The sequence below is a fragment of the Apostichopus japonicus genome, chromosome 17 (assembly GCF_037975245.1).
Source record: "Apostichopus japonicus isolate 1M-3 chromosome 17, ASM3797524v1, whole genome shotgun sequence".
Lineage (NCBI taxonomy): Eukaryota > Metazoa > Echinodermata > Holothuroidea > Aspidochirotida > Stichopodidae > Apostichopus > Apostichopus japonicus.
Window position 1 is genome coordinate 32,958,597 of NC_092577.1, and position 18,063 is coordinate 32,976,659.

General features: G+C 36.8%; 1 protein-coding gene across 3 annotated transcripts in view; it reads right to left on the reverse strand.

Moving 5' to 3' along the window:
• Positions 1–18,063, reverse strand: part of LOC139984269 (pyrokinin-1 receptor-like) — a 104,076-nt gene that overhangs the window by 78,061 nt on the left and 7,952 nt on the right. For 2 of the 3 annotated variants that reach the window (XM_071998104.1, XM_071998102.1), the window contains exon 1: positions 3,668–3,835. In XM_071998104.1, the coding sequence (XP_071854205.1) occupies positions 3,668–3,688 (21 nt within the window). In that variant the 5' untranslated portion in view covers positions 3,689–3,835. Of the gene's footprint in view, positions 1–3,667; positions 3,847–7,402; positions 7,497–13,524; positions 13,736–18,063 lie in introns of those variants that run through there. The other variant, XM_071998106.1, reaches the window with a different exon arrangement.

Genomic DNA, 18,063 nt, shown 5'->3' on the forward strand with positions numbered 1-18,063 from the left:
GAATCAACTACTATTTCCTATCTCATCCAAAATTGTGTAAAATTGACTACATTATGTTTGTCACTGTAGTTTGCCTTATTTACACAAACATAACAGAAAATCTTCAGATATTAATATCACCATTTATATACTACTTTACTTTCTTTTCTTTTCTTGGTAATGAACCGACCTGCTTGCAGATGCATTTCTTTGTCAATTCCACTAAAAGTTAGCACTCACACAACAACAAAAAACAACAAAAAACATACATTACACCAAAGAATTGGTGGTTATTAATATGATACTGCGCTACCTCGGTGGTGGGTTCTATTTCAGCATACACTAAAAATGTAGGTCTATTAACGAGACAAATAGCTTTGCAATTTATTTTGAGCTACCGTCCAAAGTCATGACTACAGACATTTTCAAGATATGGTCACATTCTGGTAACATTGTGCAACCAAAAAATGGTTCAGTTCAAATTGACAGCCTTTACATTCCATTTGATAGACAAACAAATAGATCTTTCTTACATTCAGGTCATGAGACGACGCTGATATGATAATTAGAATGAGGAGACGAGATTCTCCCCGATATCTATCGACGAACCTGATATTTAAGAAGACAGGCTTTCCATCCCTTTTAATCTCAGTTTCGTGTTACACCCAACAAGCACCTAGAGAAATATCCCCATCAAATACTAAGATGAATTAGTGCGGATAATTTCTTCCATATTACATGGATTTGAAAAGGGATTATGTCAGCCTCGAGATGTCTGGAAATTATCTGAATAGAGTCCCCACCTGGATTTGCCTGTAATTCCTTACACAATTTTGTAAGAAATGCATAACGGGTGCTTACGTTGAAACACTGAGGCGTTTTGAAGTACTTAAATTAGTTAATTGTGGAATTTCCTGGTAAGCAAATACTAGTAAAGCCCAAAAACATATAATGGTTATCAGTTTTTTGTTGCAGTAATGTCACAAGAGATGGTTAGAATTTCGAAGACAAAATCACAATTTCTTTTGAAAGAGAAACTACCGGCGTATACAACTGACGCATACAATATGACAGGTGAATATTATAGGCCTTCTTTCTAAACATCTGAAACAAAACTGAAACTGGGAAGGCAAACTACCTGCACATTCATGCCAGTCCATGTAAATTATATAATACTTATGGAACACTACTAACTGCACACTGCAGTATTATGGTATACCATTTAAAAACCTAAATTCTTAAAGCATTCTATAATAATATAATCATATTTGATTTTTATATAGCGCTTTACACCAGCGATAGGTCTAAAAGAGCTTTACAGATGTTATATTACCCCTGGTCAATGATAACCTGTCCCAGAGACAATCCCTCCAGTCGGCAGCAGTTATATACTGCGCCCAATGACGAGTTACCTCACAGGTACCCATTTAACCCCTGGGTGGAGTTAGGCAAGTGAGATAAAGCATCTTGCCCAAGGACACAACGTAATGAACTAGGCAGGAATTGAACCAGTAATCCTTGAATCACGAGTCCGACGCCTTAGCCAATTGGCCACCACGCTCTATATCTTATTGACAATGTCAAGGAATGCTTTCCACGAATGCTAACAAAAGAAACATCCGCAACCCCTTTCCCACCCTCATCAGCGTATATACGTTTGAAAATCCAATTGCGCCAATAGCTTTAGCTTATAGTGTTTGTCCCTGACTGTTACCAATTTCAAAACAAGAATATGACACATGACCGAAATACTGTATTACCACTTCTTTGAAATGAAAATTTACCCTCTACTAAACTCTCGGTGATTATCAGATATCAGAAATATAAGGAGGTCAGTGTGTGGACTGTAATTGAGCTCCACTTTTAGGTTGTTCTTAATTATCTTTATTAACTTTATGGCCCAAAGGTTCTAACATGATTAAACGGCACTGTATTGTCTTTGGAGTGCCTTCAAGAGCAACAAGTATGAACAAACACACATGACACAAGTACGTGAAGTGTTTCGTCCTGCTTAAGATTACCACATGAAACTAGATACAGGTCAACGATGTTACACAAAGTATTATCATACTGTACTTTCTCACTTTGTATATACAGTATGTGGAGAAATATACAAAATGGAGTTCTGGTTACCCCAAGATTACAAGACTTATTAATATCTTCAGGCTTCAGCTTTATTTCCAAGGGAAAAGACTGCTCTGATTAAAGCAAGATTGATGACCCTTGAGTTCGCAGCCACTTGTCATGTTTCAATACAGTTGTGTACATGATGTATGGATGGCTGGTAAATATTTCACACCTTTCAGTCCTTGGTATTTGTGTGAGGTAGGAAAGGTATTTTTTTCGTTTTCCGCATTCATGTTTTTCTCCATCTTTTCTTCATCCAGTAAAGTCACATTCCCTCTCAGTCTCCTCTTCCTTGTCCCCTCTTGCTTCATCATTCCTCCTCAATCTCTTCCATCTTCATGCTTCCCTTTACCTTCATCCCTATCCTTCCTCTCACGTTATTTACCCCTGTTCCGTTTGTACTATTTATTTCCTCACCATTTTCACAGCTCATTGGTACAACTATTCCAATTAATGAGATGTTAACTGAGTTATAAATAATTAATAACTTAAAATACTACTTGAAACCATATATGAAAACAACCATGAAAGAATGTGTAAAACTTTGGTAGTTGTCAATATTCTTTCTTATGTAGACATAAAACGATCTTTCCAACAGAGCAACTGTTTCCAAAATTCCAGTGGCTCTTCATATGTTCCAATTTTATTAACAGTGAAGATCAACGAAAATGAAAATGTGAAACTATCTGAGGTCACTGGCAGTTAGACTCCTGTTCTGGCCATAAATTTCTCTCATTCAGTTTTCCATCATTCATTTACTTATATTTATTATTCTGAATTTCTTACGAATTCCCTTGCCCCTGGCTTTCTGGGTTGTATCGAATGAATGAATATATATATATATATATATATATGAATGATTTTTATTAGATAAATTGACAAAAGAAGCAACAGTGGAAAACACATTGTGGATTAATTCCACAGCAAATTAATGAGGGTTAGAAAGAGATACACACTGGTAAAATTAATTGGCACTAACTTTAAGGCATAGAACTACCAGGCAATTTAAAATATAAAAATAATACAAAAACTGTAAGCAAAGTGCTTATCCACTAAAGAGAGGGGTAGGTGTATGAGAGGGGGAGGTGTACGAGACTGGGGAGGTGTACGAGAGGGGGAGGTGTACGAGAGGGGGGTGTACAAGAGGGGGAGCTGTACGAGATGGGCAGCTGTACGAGAGCCTACAATATTAGCAGTTGTGTTCGACCGTTTGATTGACTTGTAATTAATTCGCAGACAATTTACAAAGCATTCACAATACACCAGCCATACATGTAACTGATCCTGAATAACTTTCCTCAAGATGCTTACAAGAGTTAGAACCATATCATATGAGTGGTACAAAGGTATCAACATAAATGGGTTTTATCTCACACCAGTTGTCAAAACAGTTTTTGCCTGTCACATTAAATTATCATATTTATTTATCATCAATTTATCTGCCACAAACGAAACATCCTCTAAAATATTCAGACATTTGTCACTAATGGAGTTAAAAAGAAAATTCAACATTTCTAGTGTTTTGCTTTTGGGAAAAGTCAGATAAAAGGAAATTTCCTACCTGAGGGATGCATTCCAACATCAGTTAGGTTCTCATCTTTGCTGTTACCTACATCTCCTCCCTTGAAGAGATCTTCAGAATCCTTCTGCCTCTCAGAATCAAGTTCCCCAAAGAGATCTTCATCTGAATCTTCTTCACCTTCCCCAAACAAATCCGAAGATGTTGCTTTTGGTTTCATCCTAGAAAGGATCACATTTAGGGTAAAATTAGTCATAATTGCTTTTTTAATACAGAAATTTCTGTCCAATCTATTGATTTTTTTTCATGCCATCATCCCATGCATATTTTTGTTCAATCTTTAAAATGAACAAGGGTAGACAACATTTTCTAATAGAAAAATTTATATGTTCTACAGCACACACTCCACCTACAGATCAAGGGTTCACATATAGTGACACAAAAAAAGGAGTGTAAAAGAACAATCAGAGGAAAGGTATAGTACTAGGGTGCACAGAGATTTCGAATGAGGGAAACAAACCATATGTACTCACAGAGTTAGCCATACTGTATAACCAGGGAGTTGTTATGAAAAATATATATATGTACATGATAAATTATATATAATTGGAAATGTAATGAGTTAGAAAATCCAGAACAGTGAAAAAACTTCCAGCCTCCACCGGGATTCGAACCAATGCCTCCCGCTTTATAAGCGGACACCCTAACCACTAGGCTATGGAAGCTGATTGTATGTCCAGAGGTTCGAAACTGGTAAGGAAGGTCATAATTCCACTGTAGGCGTTTGTAACATGTATCGAACAATACTAGTTCTGTTTTGGTGACATATTCCATAACAACTCCCTGGTATAACAGCTGATGCTGTTTTCTGTGTGTTTTAAATTAGATCCCAAACACAAAATATTGGTGTCAACTTCCTTTTCATGGCTATAAAATGAACAATTAGAAATGTGTTTTCTTTCAAAACACACTTTAAACTTTACAGAGTTATACTGTCATCTAGTCTGGGGGAAAAGAAATGGGTGGAAATGTTTGTCTAATCATCAGACACACTTTAATCCATTGGCATTCTTCAAGCCTCATCCCTCAAATCTGGGCTTTGTTTATTTAACACTGCAAACCTCATTAAACTTTGCCGGGCAACCCCTACCTTCTAGAGATTGTAGATTGACAAGCACATACAAACACGCAGCCACGTTCGCCCGATGTGTCAGCCAATCTGACGCCTTACTTTATGAACAGTTTGCATTGAGGGCGATGAATTATTCTTACTAGCAAATACTGCGATATTTATCCGGTATATTTAATTCATTAGCCTCATTAAATGTTGACTGCGAACTGGTAAGAGCCTTTGGGTGGATATTTTTCTTTGGTATACAGTCATTCCTTTTATTAGTTAAAATATGTATCATACAGGCCACAGGGTGTGTAATTAACTTTCTACATTTTGTAAAACATTTCATCCTGCGAGTCATGTCTTCATTTTTAGAAAAGACACTTTCTCCCATGAACCTCAAATATTGAGGCAAATAAACTCTCTTAAAGTGGTACTGCCTCCATATCCTTGCAAGCCAGAGTAAACTCCTGAGTCCAGTAATTTTGAAAAAGTATTTCTTGATAATTTTGGGATAACTCTGCACACTTTAAAATAAAGACATGCACCACTTTGAGATGGATTATGGCATAGAAATATCTTCAAAACATACTGATTCTAGTAAATTTTGAACAATTGTCTTGATAATTTGGGGTAACTTTGCACAGGCTTTAAAATAAAGACATACACCACTTTGAGATGGATTATGGCATAGAAATATCTTCAAACCATACTGATTCCAGTACATTTTGAACAATTTTTCTTGATAGTTTGGGATAACTCTGCCTTTTTTTAAATAAAGACCTACACCACTTTGAGATGGATTATGGCATAGAAATATTTTCATAACATACTGATTCCAGTAAATTTTGAACAATTTTTCTTGATAATTTGGGACTCTGCACACTTTAAGATAAAAACCTATACCAATTTGCTTTGGATTATGGCATAGAAATATTTTCAAAACAAACTGATTCAAGTAAATTTTGAACAGTTTTTCTTGATAATTTAGGATAACTCTGCACACTTTAAAATAAAGACCTGCACCACTTTGAGATGGATTATGGCATAGAAATATTTTCAAAACATACTGCTTCCTGTACATTTTGAAAAAATGTTCTTGATAATTTGGGATAACTCTGCACACTTTAAAATAAAGACCTGCACCACTTTGAGATGGATTATGGCATAAAAATATCTGCAAAGCTTATGCTGCTTTAACTGTAAGTAGAATGAAGCAACATTGATACCCAATACTTGACACAGCATCAACAATTGTCTGTTTCCAGGGAGCAAGAACATAATCGTGAAAATTCCTCTTTGATGGATGATTCAATATGCTAGCTGTCATGCAGAATGTTCCAGTTGTCCTTGGTGCCTATTGTCTGACAGTATATCACCAAGCATATCATAACTTTAAATAACATAATGTATGAGTCAAGACCTTTAAACAGGAATCTTTATGAACCTTCAAACGAATGCTTATTCACGGTGTTGCTCGATTTATATGCAAGACATTGTGCCGGCTACCGGTGTTACGTACAATGAAGTATTGATATTAATAACTTTTTCGAATGTTGTGTATAACATCTGTTCTACGCATGGATTGAAATCGGGAGGGAGCTTAGGGAATTCTTGCACGGTAGTCAGCAAAGCCTGTGGCTTAGCTAGCCTGTTATATAGGTTTTTATTGGCACACTCGATGTTACCCCATTTCCTCTACCCAGACTGGTGGTAATTGTATACCAGCAGACCAAGTCAGCCATACCAGCAGATGAGAGGCTTCTCATTCATACCTGCATTTTTTATGACATAGTAGTGCTGAGTACTGCTGATGCATGAATGCATGAATGCATGAATGCACAAATTGGGTTTTGTATAGTTTCCATGGGGACCAAAAACAAAAATCCAGAAATTTGCTGGCATGGATATTCCAAGCAACCTTGAAATTTTAAAGTATCTGCCAACTCAGAACCCTTACATTCTCATCCAATTTTCTACATGATCTTTTTTCGTCCTGTGTCACAAGTAGGATGCTAAAGGGCTGCAGCACGACACAGCTGAGGTTGCATAGGACATAACAAATTATGTTTCTTTGTGCTCTTCAAACAATAGAAAATGTTGAGCTGCAGAGATAATCTCCATGATTAGATTTGATATTGATGAAGCCTTTCTGCAGGGGACATCTTAGATGTTGCCTCTTTCTTTTTGACACAGTAACTTAATTCTTTACCCCCCCCTCATTAACCTGTCTCCCCACAACTATTGTACTATCGTATCCTCATCCAGTCCCAATCATGCTCAATCAAGTATTTTAATTTTAACCATAACCTCCCCAGTCCTACTTGTCCTAACTCACATATCTCCTCACAACTATGCCACTCTAATTACCATTTATCCTGTTCTGTTGGGCACTTAACATCCCAAACACATTCCCATGTGAGTATTACAACTGTATCCTTTCCTAACTGACCTTTGACCTTTTGCTCCCCCCAACAACAGCTTCCCTCAATGCAACTCTGCCCTGTCCTTTCCCACAAAGACTGTTGTAAAAGTTTTATCAAACTACACTGCACTATATTCCTAATTATTGGATGCCATAACTATCTCTGCAATAGTTTGGGTGACTGAGATCTTCACTGACATGACTAATAACAATTGATCATATATAACAAAATTCTCACTTCTTGAATGTAATCGTTCCTTTTTCTGGTGCAGATATTTCTTCAGGGACTTTTTTCTTCTCCTTGACATCTTTGATCTTCCATACTTTGACACCTGGTAAACAAAGGTAGAAGCAATTTGAGATTGAGTATATTTCCATAACTGTACAAAATATACATATTTAGAACAAAATTTTTTTTTTTTTTAACAAGGTGGTGGAGGTCTGAAGGAGCTGAGCATTTATGATTAATCCCCTAAATACAGAAAGGCAAAGGATAATAAAAACAGAAAACAGAACAACGAAGGAACAACGAAAGTCAAAATCCACCTAGAAGCAATAATCACTTATTAAAGCAAATGAGATTTCAGTTTCGATTAGTTTTGGCATCTAAACAACTCCATATACTGACAACGGTGTTTATCAAAATGCATCGAGAAATTTCTGTGGCAGTAAAATTGGTTCAAAGATGTTTAGAAAAACGTGTGTTATGGCTATGAATATCACTGTCATACTTAGAGTATGCATCAAAATTGCGGGCCAATCTCTATTTCCGCACACCTACAGTATGTATACATAAACAAAGTAACTTGAAAATTGTAAGTACAAAAAATAGGTAGGATTTTGTAAATATGAAAACAGGATTTTACTATGAGCACGATAATTAGAGTTCGTTATCAGTCGAATAGCCTTCTTTTTGGAGAATGTGTAGGTTGTGTAAAATAAGATGGAAATGCAATTCCCGAGATAATATTACAATAGGACATTCTGGAATGGATATTTAAGTGAATCAAGAAGTATGGGGTGGTACGAAATAACAAATTTTATAAAGGATTCCAATGATCTTATAGATATATATGAGAACAAAGAGAATTAATATGATTCTTCTTTGTAAAAAGGGAATCTATATAATTTACCAAGAAATTTATTTTTGTCAATCAAATAAATGTAACCATTATCAATAAAACAGTCGATTGCATCGACCTAATGTTTGAATGGGACAAAATATCATGAAATTTGATTGAGTGACATTTTAGTGAAAACTTTTAATGATCTAAATAAACAAAGTAAAGCACTAGCAAAGTTCTGTTTGAATATGAGAACATTGATATTATATTCTCCATAACAGCTGAAACTGTTGGTACTGGGATAATCCTTGTATGTACAGTACTCAAATTTAACCAGTGCTCAAAGAAAGGAGGAGTATCTTGATAATCATTTTGGTATTAATACCAGCAGCTGTGAGCAAAGTTGCACAGCTTGCCTGAGTACTATTTTATAGATGACACAATATTTTACCTCAAGACTTTGGCAGAAAACACACAGACAGTTTGCCAAACCTTCAATATTATTTGTTCCATGATACAGTATGTGAGTATGCTTGACTAAACTGCATGCATATTGTCTTTGACAACAGCAACGCGCATTGACCAAAAATGAGAAATCAGCACTTACAAGGCCAAAAACGTCAACATTATTTGTTCCATGGTACCTGTATGTGAGTAGAATCAACTAAATTGCATGCCAGTCTGCGAGACAATCAAGCCTGCCTATAAAGTCCTCCTCAAATTCACTCAAGCATTAATAGTTTGCTACTTTATAGCATAAACTACCCCTTGAAATATACTGTTATTAGGATTCATCCTTGGTCGCACCTAGATAATTGACCAGTCACCTGTATGATTGTAAACACAAGTGCACTGCTCTAATGGCCAGGACTAGTTTCCTGTGTGTGAAGACAAGTTTGGCTTGACCACTGAAATAATACACTTAATGATGAATTTGTGCAGAGGAGCATTCAGTATGGCTAGCAACTCGGGTTGATATATAATCTCCCCTGTTTTTGGCCAACACAGGAGACTTGGGTGGTACTTGTATAGGCAGGAAAGATCATAATGTGGCTCACATATTTTTATTTGTTTACAGCAAAGGGCATGACCAGAAATGAGACAACAGCTCTTACAAGTTGCATTTGATATATTCGTTAACAGCCCACTTAATCTAAGAGACAGTACTAGCTTGTTTTATTGATAAAATCTTGGTAATTAAGGATTTAATTTTCATCAAAACTAGATGGAATCTGAAGAAAATGCTATCGCCTATAAACATCTGTGTAAACATGTATGGAAATTCCAAACGAACAATGATTTAATTATCAACGAATGTACTCATCAACTGTAACAGACCTTTGAAACAGTGACTAATGAGGTGTCTAGTGCAGTGGCTAATGGGTTGTCTTCTAATGAAATGATGGCATTTAAGAATCTTTAGAGCTTCAAAGTGCAACTTCAAAGTGCAACTTCAAAGTGCAACAATTATCAATCTTGGATGAATGCACAGGTCTACACATGACAAAACTGAGTTAAGTACCAGCATCTACGCATCTAGCAGTTGTTCATATATTACTTTTCAAAGATGAACTCCCTCAATAACAGTGCAAGCCATCGAAGGACACAATTTAAGACCTATACCCTCAAGTCATTTAGTGCTACATTGCTTTTCTCATTGTTTGCATTTTTCAGTATTACATAATTACGGCCGATACATCATTGCTCTCCCATGTGCTCGATTCATATTTTGGACTGACTTCCTTGCATTGATAAACAACTTTGTTATTCTTTTGACAATTTTAATTCGCTTGTTCTCCGAAAATGGGCCCAAATTGTTGGCAAATACAGTACATCAACGTGATTCTGTGATTATTAACTCACTACCCAATGGTACAGTAGGCTACCGATAGAAGAGTGTACACAAGGTTAGGGGGTGATTCTGTGATTATTAACTCACTACCCAATGGTAGGCTACCGATAGAAGAGTGTATACAGGGTTAGGGGTCATTATTCGTGTATATGATGCAATGCATCGTGAGGTTTCAAGGCAATGACTCAAATACGATTGATGGCACTGTCTCTACTATCTACACCTGGGGTGGGCAACCTACGGCCTGCGGGCCACATGCAGCCTGCCAGTGATTTTTTTTGCGGCTGTGAGATGTCTCAAGAGAAAGAAAAAAATCAATCTATTTTACATCATCACAAAAAACGAGCTAGCTGCTTGGAATTTATCGGCACTAATGATGCTGTCAGGTAGGCCTATTATCCCTATTAATTATCAACTGTACTGTATTGACATTGTGTTTTGTGAATACAGATTAAGTACACATACTGTACCTATTGCTTGAAAGATCTCAGAATCAAAGTTTTGAAATCAACAGCAGGTCGTTGGTTAGGTGCAGCCCAGTCAATTTTTCACTCCTTATATCTGGCCCATTCATTCAAAAAGGTTGCCCATCCTTGCTCTACACAAAAACGTTATACTATACCACACTTGTCTACATAAACCTGCATCTAAGCTGTTCAAAAATGCTGCAGCTTGAACTTCAATTGCGACAAGTCATACAATGTTAAATCACACAAGGTGTTGCAAGAGTGCATAGGCAATACAGGGCCGGATTTAGACATGTGGAGGCCCGTGGGCAACCTTCAGTGGTGGAGGCCCCCCTCCAGTGATCGCCGTCCTGGGGGAGGTGTGTAAGGGGAGGGGTATTGGATTTTTTTCCAATAATTAAGGGTTCTTGGATGCGAAATGGTGCAGTATTTTGTGATTTCTGAAGTAAATTTTGTGATTTCTGAAGAATTTTCATTACGGTATGTAGGCCTGTTTGCCTGCAAAATTTTCAGTACAAGTAAAAAGGTTGCTACAACCTCTCTCACTCTCTGGAAACTGCAAAATGTTTTCAAAATCAAGGTTAGGGTTAGAATATCAGGTCAGGGTCCATTATAAGGGGATATGGAGCATTTTCTTTCATAATCCGACGTCAAAAATGACTAAAGTTATCTAGAAATTGGGTTCTGGAGAAAGGGGGTGTTGTCCCATTTTCAAGAATTTGATCGGCCTACATATGCTAATTATCCCGGACAACCAAAAAAAACTCAAACCCAGGGCCTAAACTTGCTTTTAGCTGGACTGGACTAACATGATTCATGACGAACATGTTAATGCCAATTGCCAACTGCCCAGACGCGCACGGGCCTGTGTATGTGTGTGTAGAGGGGGTGAGAAGACAGTTGTTTCATCATTGCAAATGAAAAGAATCAATTAGCAATACCTGTCTGAGATCTAGAGGGAGGTGATGCCAGGCGCACTGTCAGGGTGTACTGAAATGTTTCAACCAAAACCATTAACCTAGTCAAGGGCGGCGGAAGCACTTTTAATCTGGGGGGGGGCACCGACATCAAAGGGCACTTTGCAGAAATTCGATTGGACTGATGCTGCCTTATATTTAGTACCCTTTATAACTCTTATTGTATTATCTTATTTGCGTATACACATCACTCCATCAACGCCCCCCCCCCCCCTCTCAAGGAAAATATGCATACTACCACTGCAATATCCAGTGTGCAAATTGGGAAACAAGGAACAAGTCTTCTTTTGATCGACAAAATGAGGTGAAATCATGCTAGTTGCACGTAGGAATCTTCCGAATTAGAGTTTATTTCTTGTTAATACCTTAACAAATTTTTCCATTTGAAATAGGTTTGAGTTTGACCCACAGAAATTCATTAAAGGTCAGGGGCGTAGCCAGGAATTGCAAGGTTGTATACACGACTATCTGAGCGGAGCGCCACCATCGGTTGGCGCGGAGCGTACAAGAAAATTTTTGGTTTTACAAAACCCTCAGATGGTCGGAAACGGCCCTTCCCAATGGTCATTTTGGTTCCCTGGCCTCTTGCTTACTTGAGACACCTCAATTTTTATGTAGAAAAAGGGCACATTTTTAACCTGAGGAAAAGTGGGGGGGCACGTGCCCCCTGTGGCCCCCCCCCCTCAGTTCCACCGCCCTTGAACCTAGTTCTAAAGAAAATAGACGCTGAGATTGATGTCTTTGGATATTAGGCCAATCATGTTTGTCTGCCGATGTGTGATTTGCAATAACGGGAAAACAACCACTGTTTCTACCATTCACAAAGAGATACAATTAAAATTGAATATGACTTCAAGCGTATGCATGGTGTAAGCCGCGCGCAAAATGATTTTGATTGATGATATTTGTCAGCCTACATTTAATTTGTTTTCTTCAAATTTCCCCTTACATATATTTTTTCATGAAGTATGTGGAGGCCCCTTGTTGTGGAGGCCCGTGGGCAGCTGCCCACGTTGCCCATTGGTAAATCCGGCCCTGGGGCAATATGCCTAGGGGCACACACTTGGGAGTCTAAGGAAGCCACAATAGTTCTAATTTTCATGACAGGTTTAATTACAGATCTGTAGTTTGCAATAATGTAAATTACTTTTTTTTGCTCAACATTTGGAAAATTGGTAAAAGAACCTTACTCTTCATGAATTCTTTCAGCTTTCTTCTGATAGCATTCAGTAACACCAAAATATCCAGTTATTCAGATCTGATTAAAAAAACATTAATCCCTGAGGCATCCATAATTTTGTACGGGAATTTCAGTCAAAGGTCTAAGGATTTAAAGAACTTTGTTTTGAAATTCAGAAAGGCTCCATGTGATAGAGGAACTTGTATGATATAAGATAATAAGATAAACAAATGAGATTTTTTGCTTTTGTCTACTTGTTTGGTTGGAATTTTATTTCTGTCTTTTGTTATATTATATAGTTTCCATGAAGTAGAGTACAGTACATACCCTGGAGGAATGGTGCTATAATATTCATTGAAATGTAGGGTGGGGAGACAGGTAAGCGAGGAACGAAGTAAATCTATAACATTCATTGAAATGTAGACAAGCGTGACTCACTCTTTAATATTAAAGTTTATGAAGTTGAAAACACATCTGTACTGAATATAAATCACACAGGCATTTTGTACCTAGACTTCGGTTAAACATGTAACAGGCTAGCTCATATCCAATTAGCTTAGAACACATGTATGTATTTTACCTGTTTTATCAAAAGTTCAATTAAAATTTATTCAATTTGCTGAATCCCTTTGTAACTATTAAACAGCTTTATAGAAGCTTTCAGCATCTGTTCAGTGCTGCTTTGTGAAAAAAGTCCTCAAATTCGATATGTACGGCCGGAAATATTCCAGACAGATTTGAAAGTTAGTGTGCCATCCCTACATTCAATCAAACATTGTCAAAAGGCATCCATAGGTATATTAAGCCAACAGAGACTCACCTAAAAATTCCAAAAACAGATCGCTACTGGAAACCTTGCCGAGTCCAGCGATGAACTGTAACAGATCCTCACAAGCAACCCTTCTTTTGCTGCCTGACGTAACATCACTCTTGACCAACGACCGCTTGGGAAGCTCTGGAAAGACGGTAGCAGAAAGCTTTTCGTCCATAGCTTTCCGAAGATTCTCAAATTCTGAATAGCGTCTGGTGACCTGTTTTGGACAACATTTTGGATCAATATTTTAATGAAACAATTATCGGCTTAGGTATAGTACTCGTTAATTTTGAAAACTCATTAAAATGGCTAAAATAGTCGAATTCATCAATTAAAATGACTGGACTACTTATTCTAATTCACAGACAATTTCGATCAGTTCCTCAGATGCAACAACAAAACTCAAATGACAGATCTTAATCACAATGTAGTACCTGTGCATATACATTGTCAAGGACAAAATTTGTTTATCAATATGTTCACCAAGCTCTGTTATTTATATATTAAAGCTTAATGAAAGAACGTGTCTTGGCTAAGTTATCATTTGAAGTCATAAAACAACGGCATTAACATTAACATTCAGGATTGCACTGAGGAACCGACACCATCGTCAACTCAGCCTGAAGGAGCGCTCTATATGTATGTTAAGGTACCAGTGAAATGGGGCAAATTTTAATTAAATTTAAAAAAAGGCTACTTCAAGCATATTACTCCATATGATGTGCAAGCATTTACATCACTGCCACTGAGCAATATATACATATTACCAGTCTGTAAATTACAGTTTCGTGACTATATTTGCACAGCCTATAATTACACTATTACTAATACTTTTACTCAGAAGTTACATAAGAGCCATACTGTAAGTCCCTTGTTTTAGCCACAAAGCTTAATATCTGTCACAACTCTACCATTTTAATTTCCTATCTATCTAGCTAGCTAACAAACTGGTCCTTTACAGCACACTAGCTGTTACTCAGAAGTTACATAAGAACCATAAGTCCCTTGTTTTGGGTATTTGGAAGCCACAAAGCTTCATCTAGCATAGCGAAATTATCTATTATATGGAATAATTTCTCATATTAAACTGAGGTCTATTTAAACTAAGTAGTGACACAAGTTGTACATGTATGTATGCACACATCAAATAAATTGTCAGAAGATTTCTATTAAAACTGAAAGGTCTTCCAAAACAGCTTATTCATTTCAACAACAAAAATTAACAACAGACCATCCAAAGGGATTGTTCTTGTTTTAATTTGATCTTATTATTATTGGCAGATATTTTGGAGGGTAAGAAGCCCTAGCAGTATACTGCATTGTTCAGTTCATGTTAGGTCCATCCATGCTAGCATTCTAAAGTTTTGGAAAAATACTTACAGGCTATCATTTAATGAGTAATAGTAAGAGGGCCTGATATTTTGATCCTCACAGGATCTTTTTCAGAAGCTGAATGACAAGTAACAATACTAACAAAAGGGGCAAATACACTCAGAGAATACAGACAGACAACCTGTCTGTATTCTGTGTGTGTATTTGTAACTTGCATTTGTAACTTGTCATTCAGCCTCTGAAGAAGATCCTGCTAGGATCGAAACGTCACGCCCTCTTACTTTTACACATACTCTTACACAGGCTCTTTGGTGGTTAAGCAGTTTGCTAACAGTTTTGTTTTACTTTGATTGGGCTATCATTTAAAAAGGGTGAAAATTAAAAGTCTGCAGGCCTAATGTGTTGACACCTCAGTTCACAGATAGAGTTTTGAAGAGTCAGTAAATAAAAGAGGTTTGAAACTTTACACATGATGTGATCTAGGCTGATGACTATGTTCTTGTTGTTCACAAACTACTAAAAATGCTTCAACAAAAAAAAACACAGTATTCAAACAGTGCAATAAGTACAAAGTTGATACAGCTACCTTGTGTACAGATTAATCCCCCATGCATTATTTTATGGCCTATTTTGCATACTAATTTCGTTACCGTTACCCGTTAACAATTACAGGCGGGGAGCTGACCGTTCGGTATAATGAAGTACCCCACCAGTAAGGCTTCAAATTTTAAGGACATCCCTCTACCTATAGCTGTAATTATATACAAAGGGTTTACTGTATGGTCTGCTAAAGTAATCAACTAAATGTGTATAGATCTTTCTATGAATAAAGGTTTCAAATTTGTGTAATTCTTGTTGAACTCAGATATATGTTAAACAAAGAATGTTTCCCAACTCTCTTGTCGATTTCAAGATGTAAGACACATGAAGTTCATTTTGCCGTAACTGTTTCTTTATGATTTAAGATTTTTCCAGAAAAAAATGACATAACGATTCACAGTGTGGTACAGACACAAAGACTGTCTCAACTTGACCTCAACGATGACCGTTGTATTCAAAAGGTGATCTACTGCCAATGGCTACAACAACTGAGTGAATCTCCTAAGATGGTTAGTGGGCAGTAATTTTTTACTTCTTTTTTCAGTTTTCAACCGAAATTAATCATGGGATTTTTCTCTACTTAAAATAAAGTAACTTCATTATGCACGCTTCACCACATATATATACATGTATCCTTCACAGTGCATGTTGCCTTAATAAACTTTGGGGTAAAATATTACATTTGGTTGAATGCACTTTCGGTCTTGATGCCAAAAGTACGGTCATCTTTGGGCATAAGTTTAATAAATCAGTTTGCTCCACCATCTGGATATAGTAACCAAACACGCCATCATGCAATCAAGATGTATTCACATCGCTGACCAAGGTCGCGAGTAAAACGGTTTTAATCGAATATCCACACTGTGTGAACAACAGAATCTACTTTTCCAGATTTGCATGGAATCTTTTTTTGTTTTTTTAGTTGCTTTCTGTTTATATTGCTTTTTCTTTCTTATGGAGCTTCAAAGTTTTACTAACTTAAACACACAAACCCAATTTCATGCTTAATGAACTTCATGTTACCTTTCCTATTTTAGTTTTAACTTTTCTTCTTTTTTTTTTCTTTAGGAAGGAGAAACTGTCCTAAAATATCACAAACGGTACCGCATGTTAGGTACTTCTCAATGTGCGCGAATCCACGTCACATACGAATGATTAAACAATATCGATAAACAAACAACATGGCAAGAGCAATCATTGCGAAGCAAGGAAACATAAAATACAACTATATTTTCCTTTGATTGTAGAATATATTACACCGTGCTTATTACCATAAGAGAAGAAAAACGCCGATCTCCCGCCAAATACTGGCCATCTGCCACTTGTAATCAGGTAGAAACTAATTATATTCTCTCTTCTTGGTCGGAATTTTTTTACTGCTTAAGTATTGTTTCAACTGGTTTCCCTTCCAAACAAAATAATTGTGCCCAGCTGTCCTACATCTTACACACCATTGCAAATTATCACCCTTGAGCCATCTCGACAGACCGCAGTAGTGTTTTTTACGGAAAGGTAGCAAGTTTTATCGGTGAGATATGAAGAAATCACTGCACGCATGGGAAGTTATCTGTAATATTTATGACAAACAAACTCTCATCTCTACATGTCACATATGTTATCAGTTCTTGAAAGTTTGTTCTTGATGCTGAAAAGTTTATTGAAAACAACCAACTGGTTGAATTTAGGTTTCTTTTCTATAAGCAAAGCACTTAAAGGCATTGAAGACTCGCCCCAAACCACGTGCCGCCATCTGAAAAAGTTAACTTTCCATTGTTTGCAAGTGAAGTTTTTTTCGTGTCGCTACAAAATGCAGACAGTAATGAAACTGGATACGTTGTTAACTTTATCTAGACCTGAGATGTCCATCGCTGCTATATGTACACTGTGTTGTGGGTATTGACCGTAGCTGCATGTATTGACTGTACACTAGTGTCTAATTACCGACGGTAGCAAGCTGTGTGTGTATTTTCTGGGATCGATGGTGGTGTCTAACACTTCTGTTACACCTCATTCGAAACTAGGTCAGATTACCGGCATGAGACGTTTCTTTGTGCGCGAGTCTTCAATGCCTTTAAAGAAACTGAGTGGTTACTTTACCGCATCGAGAGATCTAGCTCCATAGATCCTCATTTTATTTTATTTCACTATTTTATCAATCTTTGATTCAACATTTAGCCTTTATACCTAACAAGGTATATTATGTGTATACTTCTAGTGCTCAGAAGAAGCAAGTTTATAGCCAGTTTATCTTTTCTGTGAATATTAACTGGTTATAAAAATTAAGTGCTAACTATAACTGCACTAGTTTAGACCAAGGAAAAGTGAATAAAGCTTTTTACAGACCACATTGGATTCTAAAGTGATTTAAAAGTGATAATCCAGAGTTTTCACAAAATTTACTTAGCCTGAGTCCAAGCCAATGTAAGCTCAATACACACCAAATCTGTGGCAATTACCAAGTTCATTTCCAAGACCATCCATCATCAAATGTAGATAATGTTTTTTTTTTAAGGTTTCGATATTTCTTGAGGGGGATATACTGTCGTCTCGACAAACAGTTTTGATTTTACCGGTTTGGGGATGATCATCCCTAGGGTATGATTTGAATTTGCA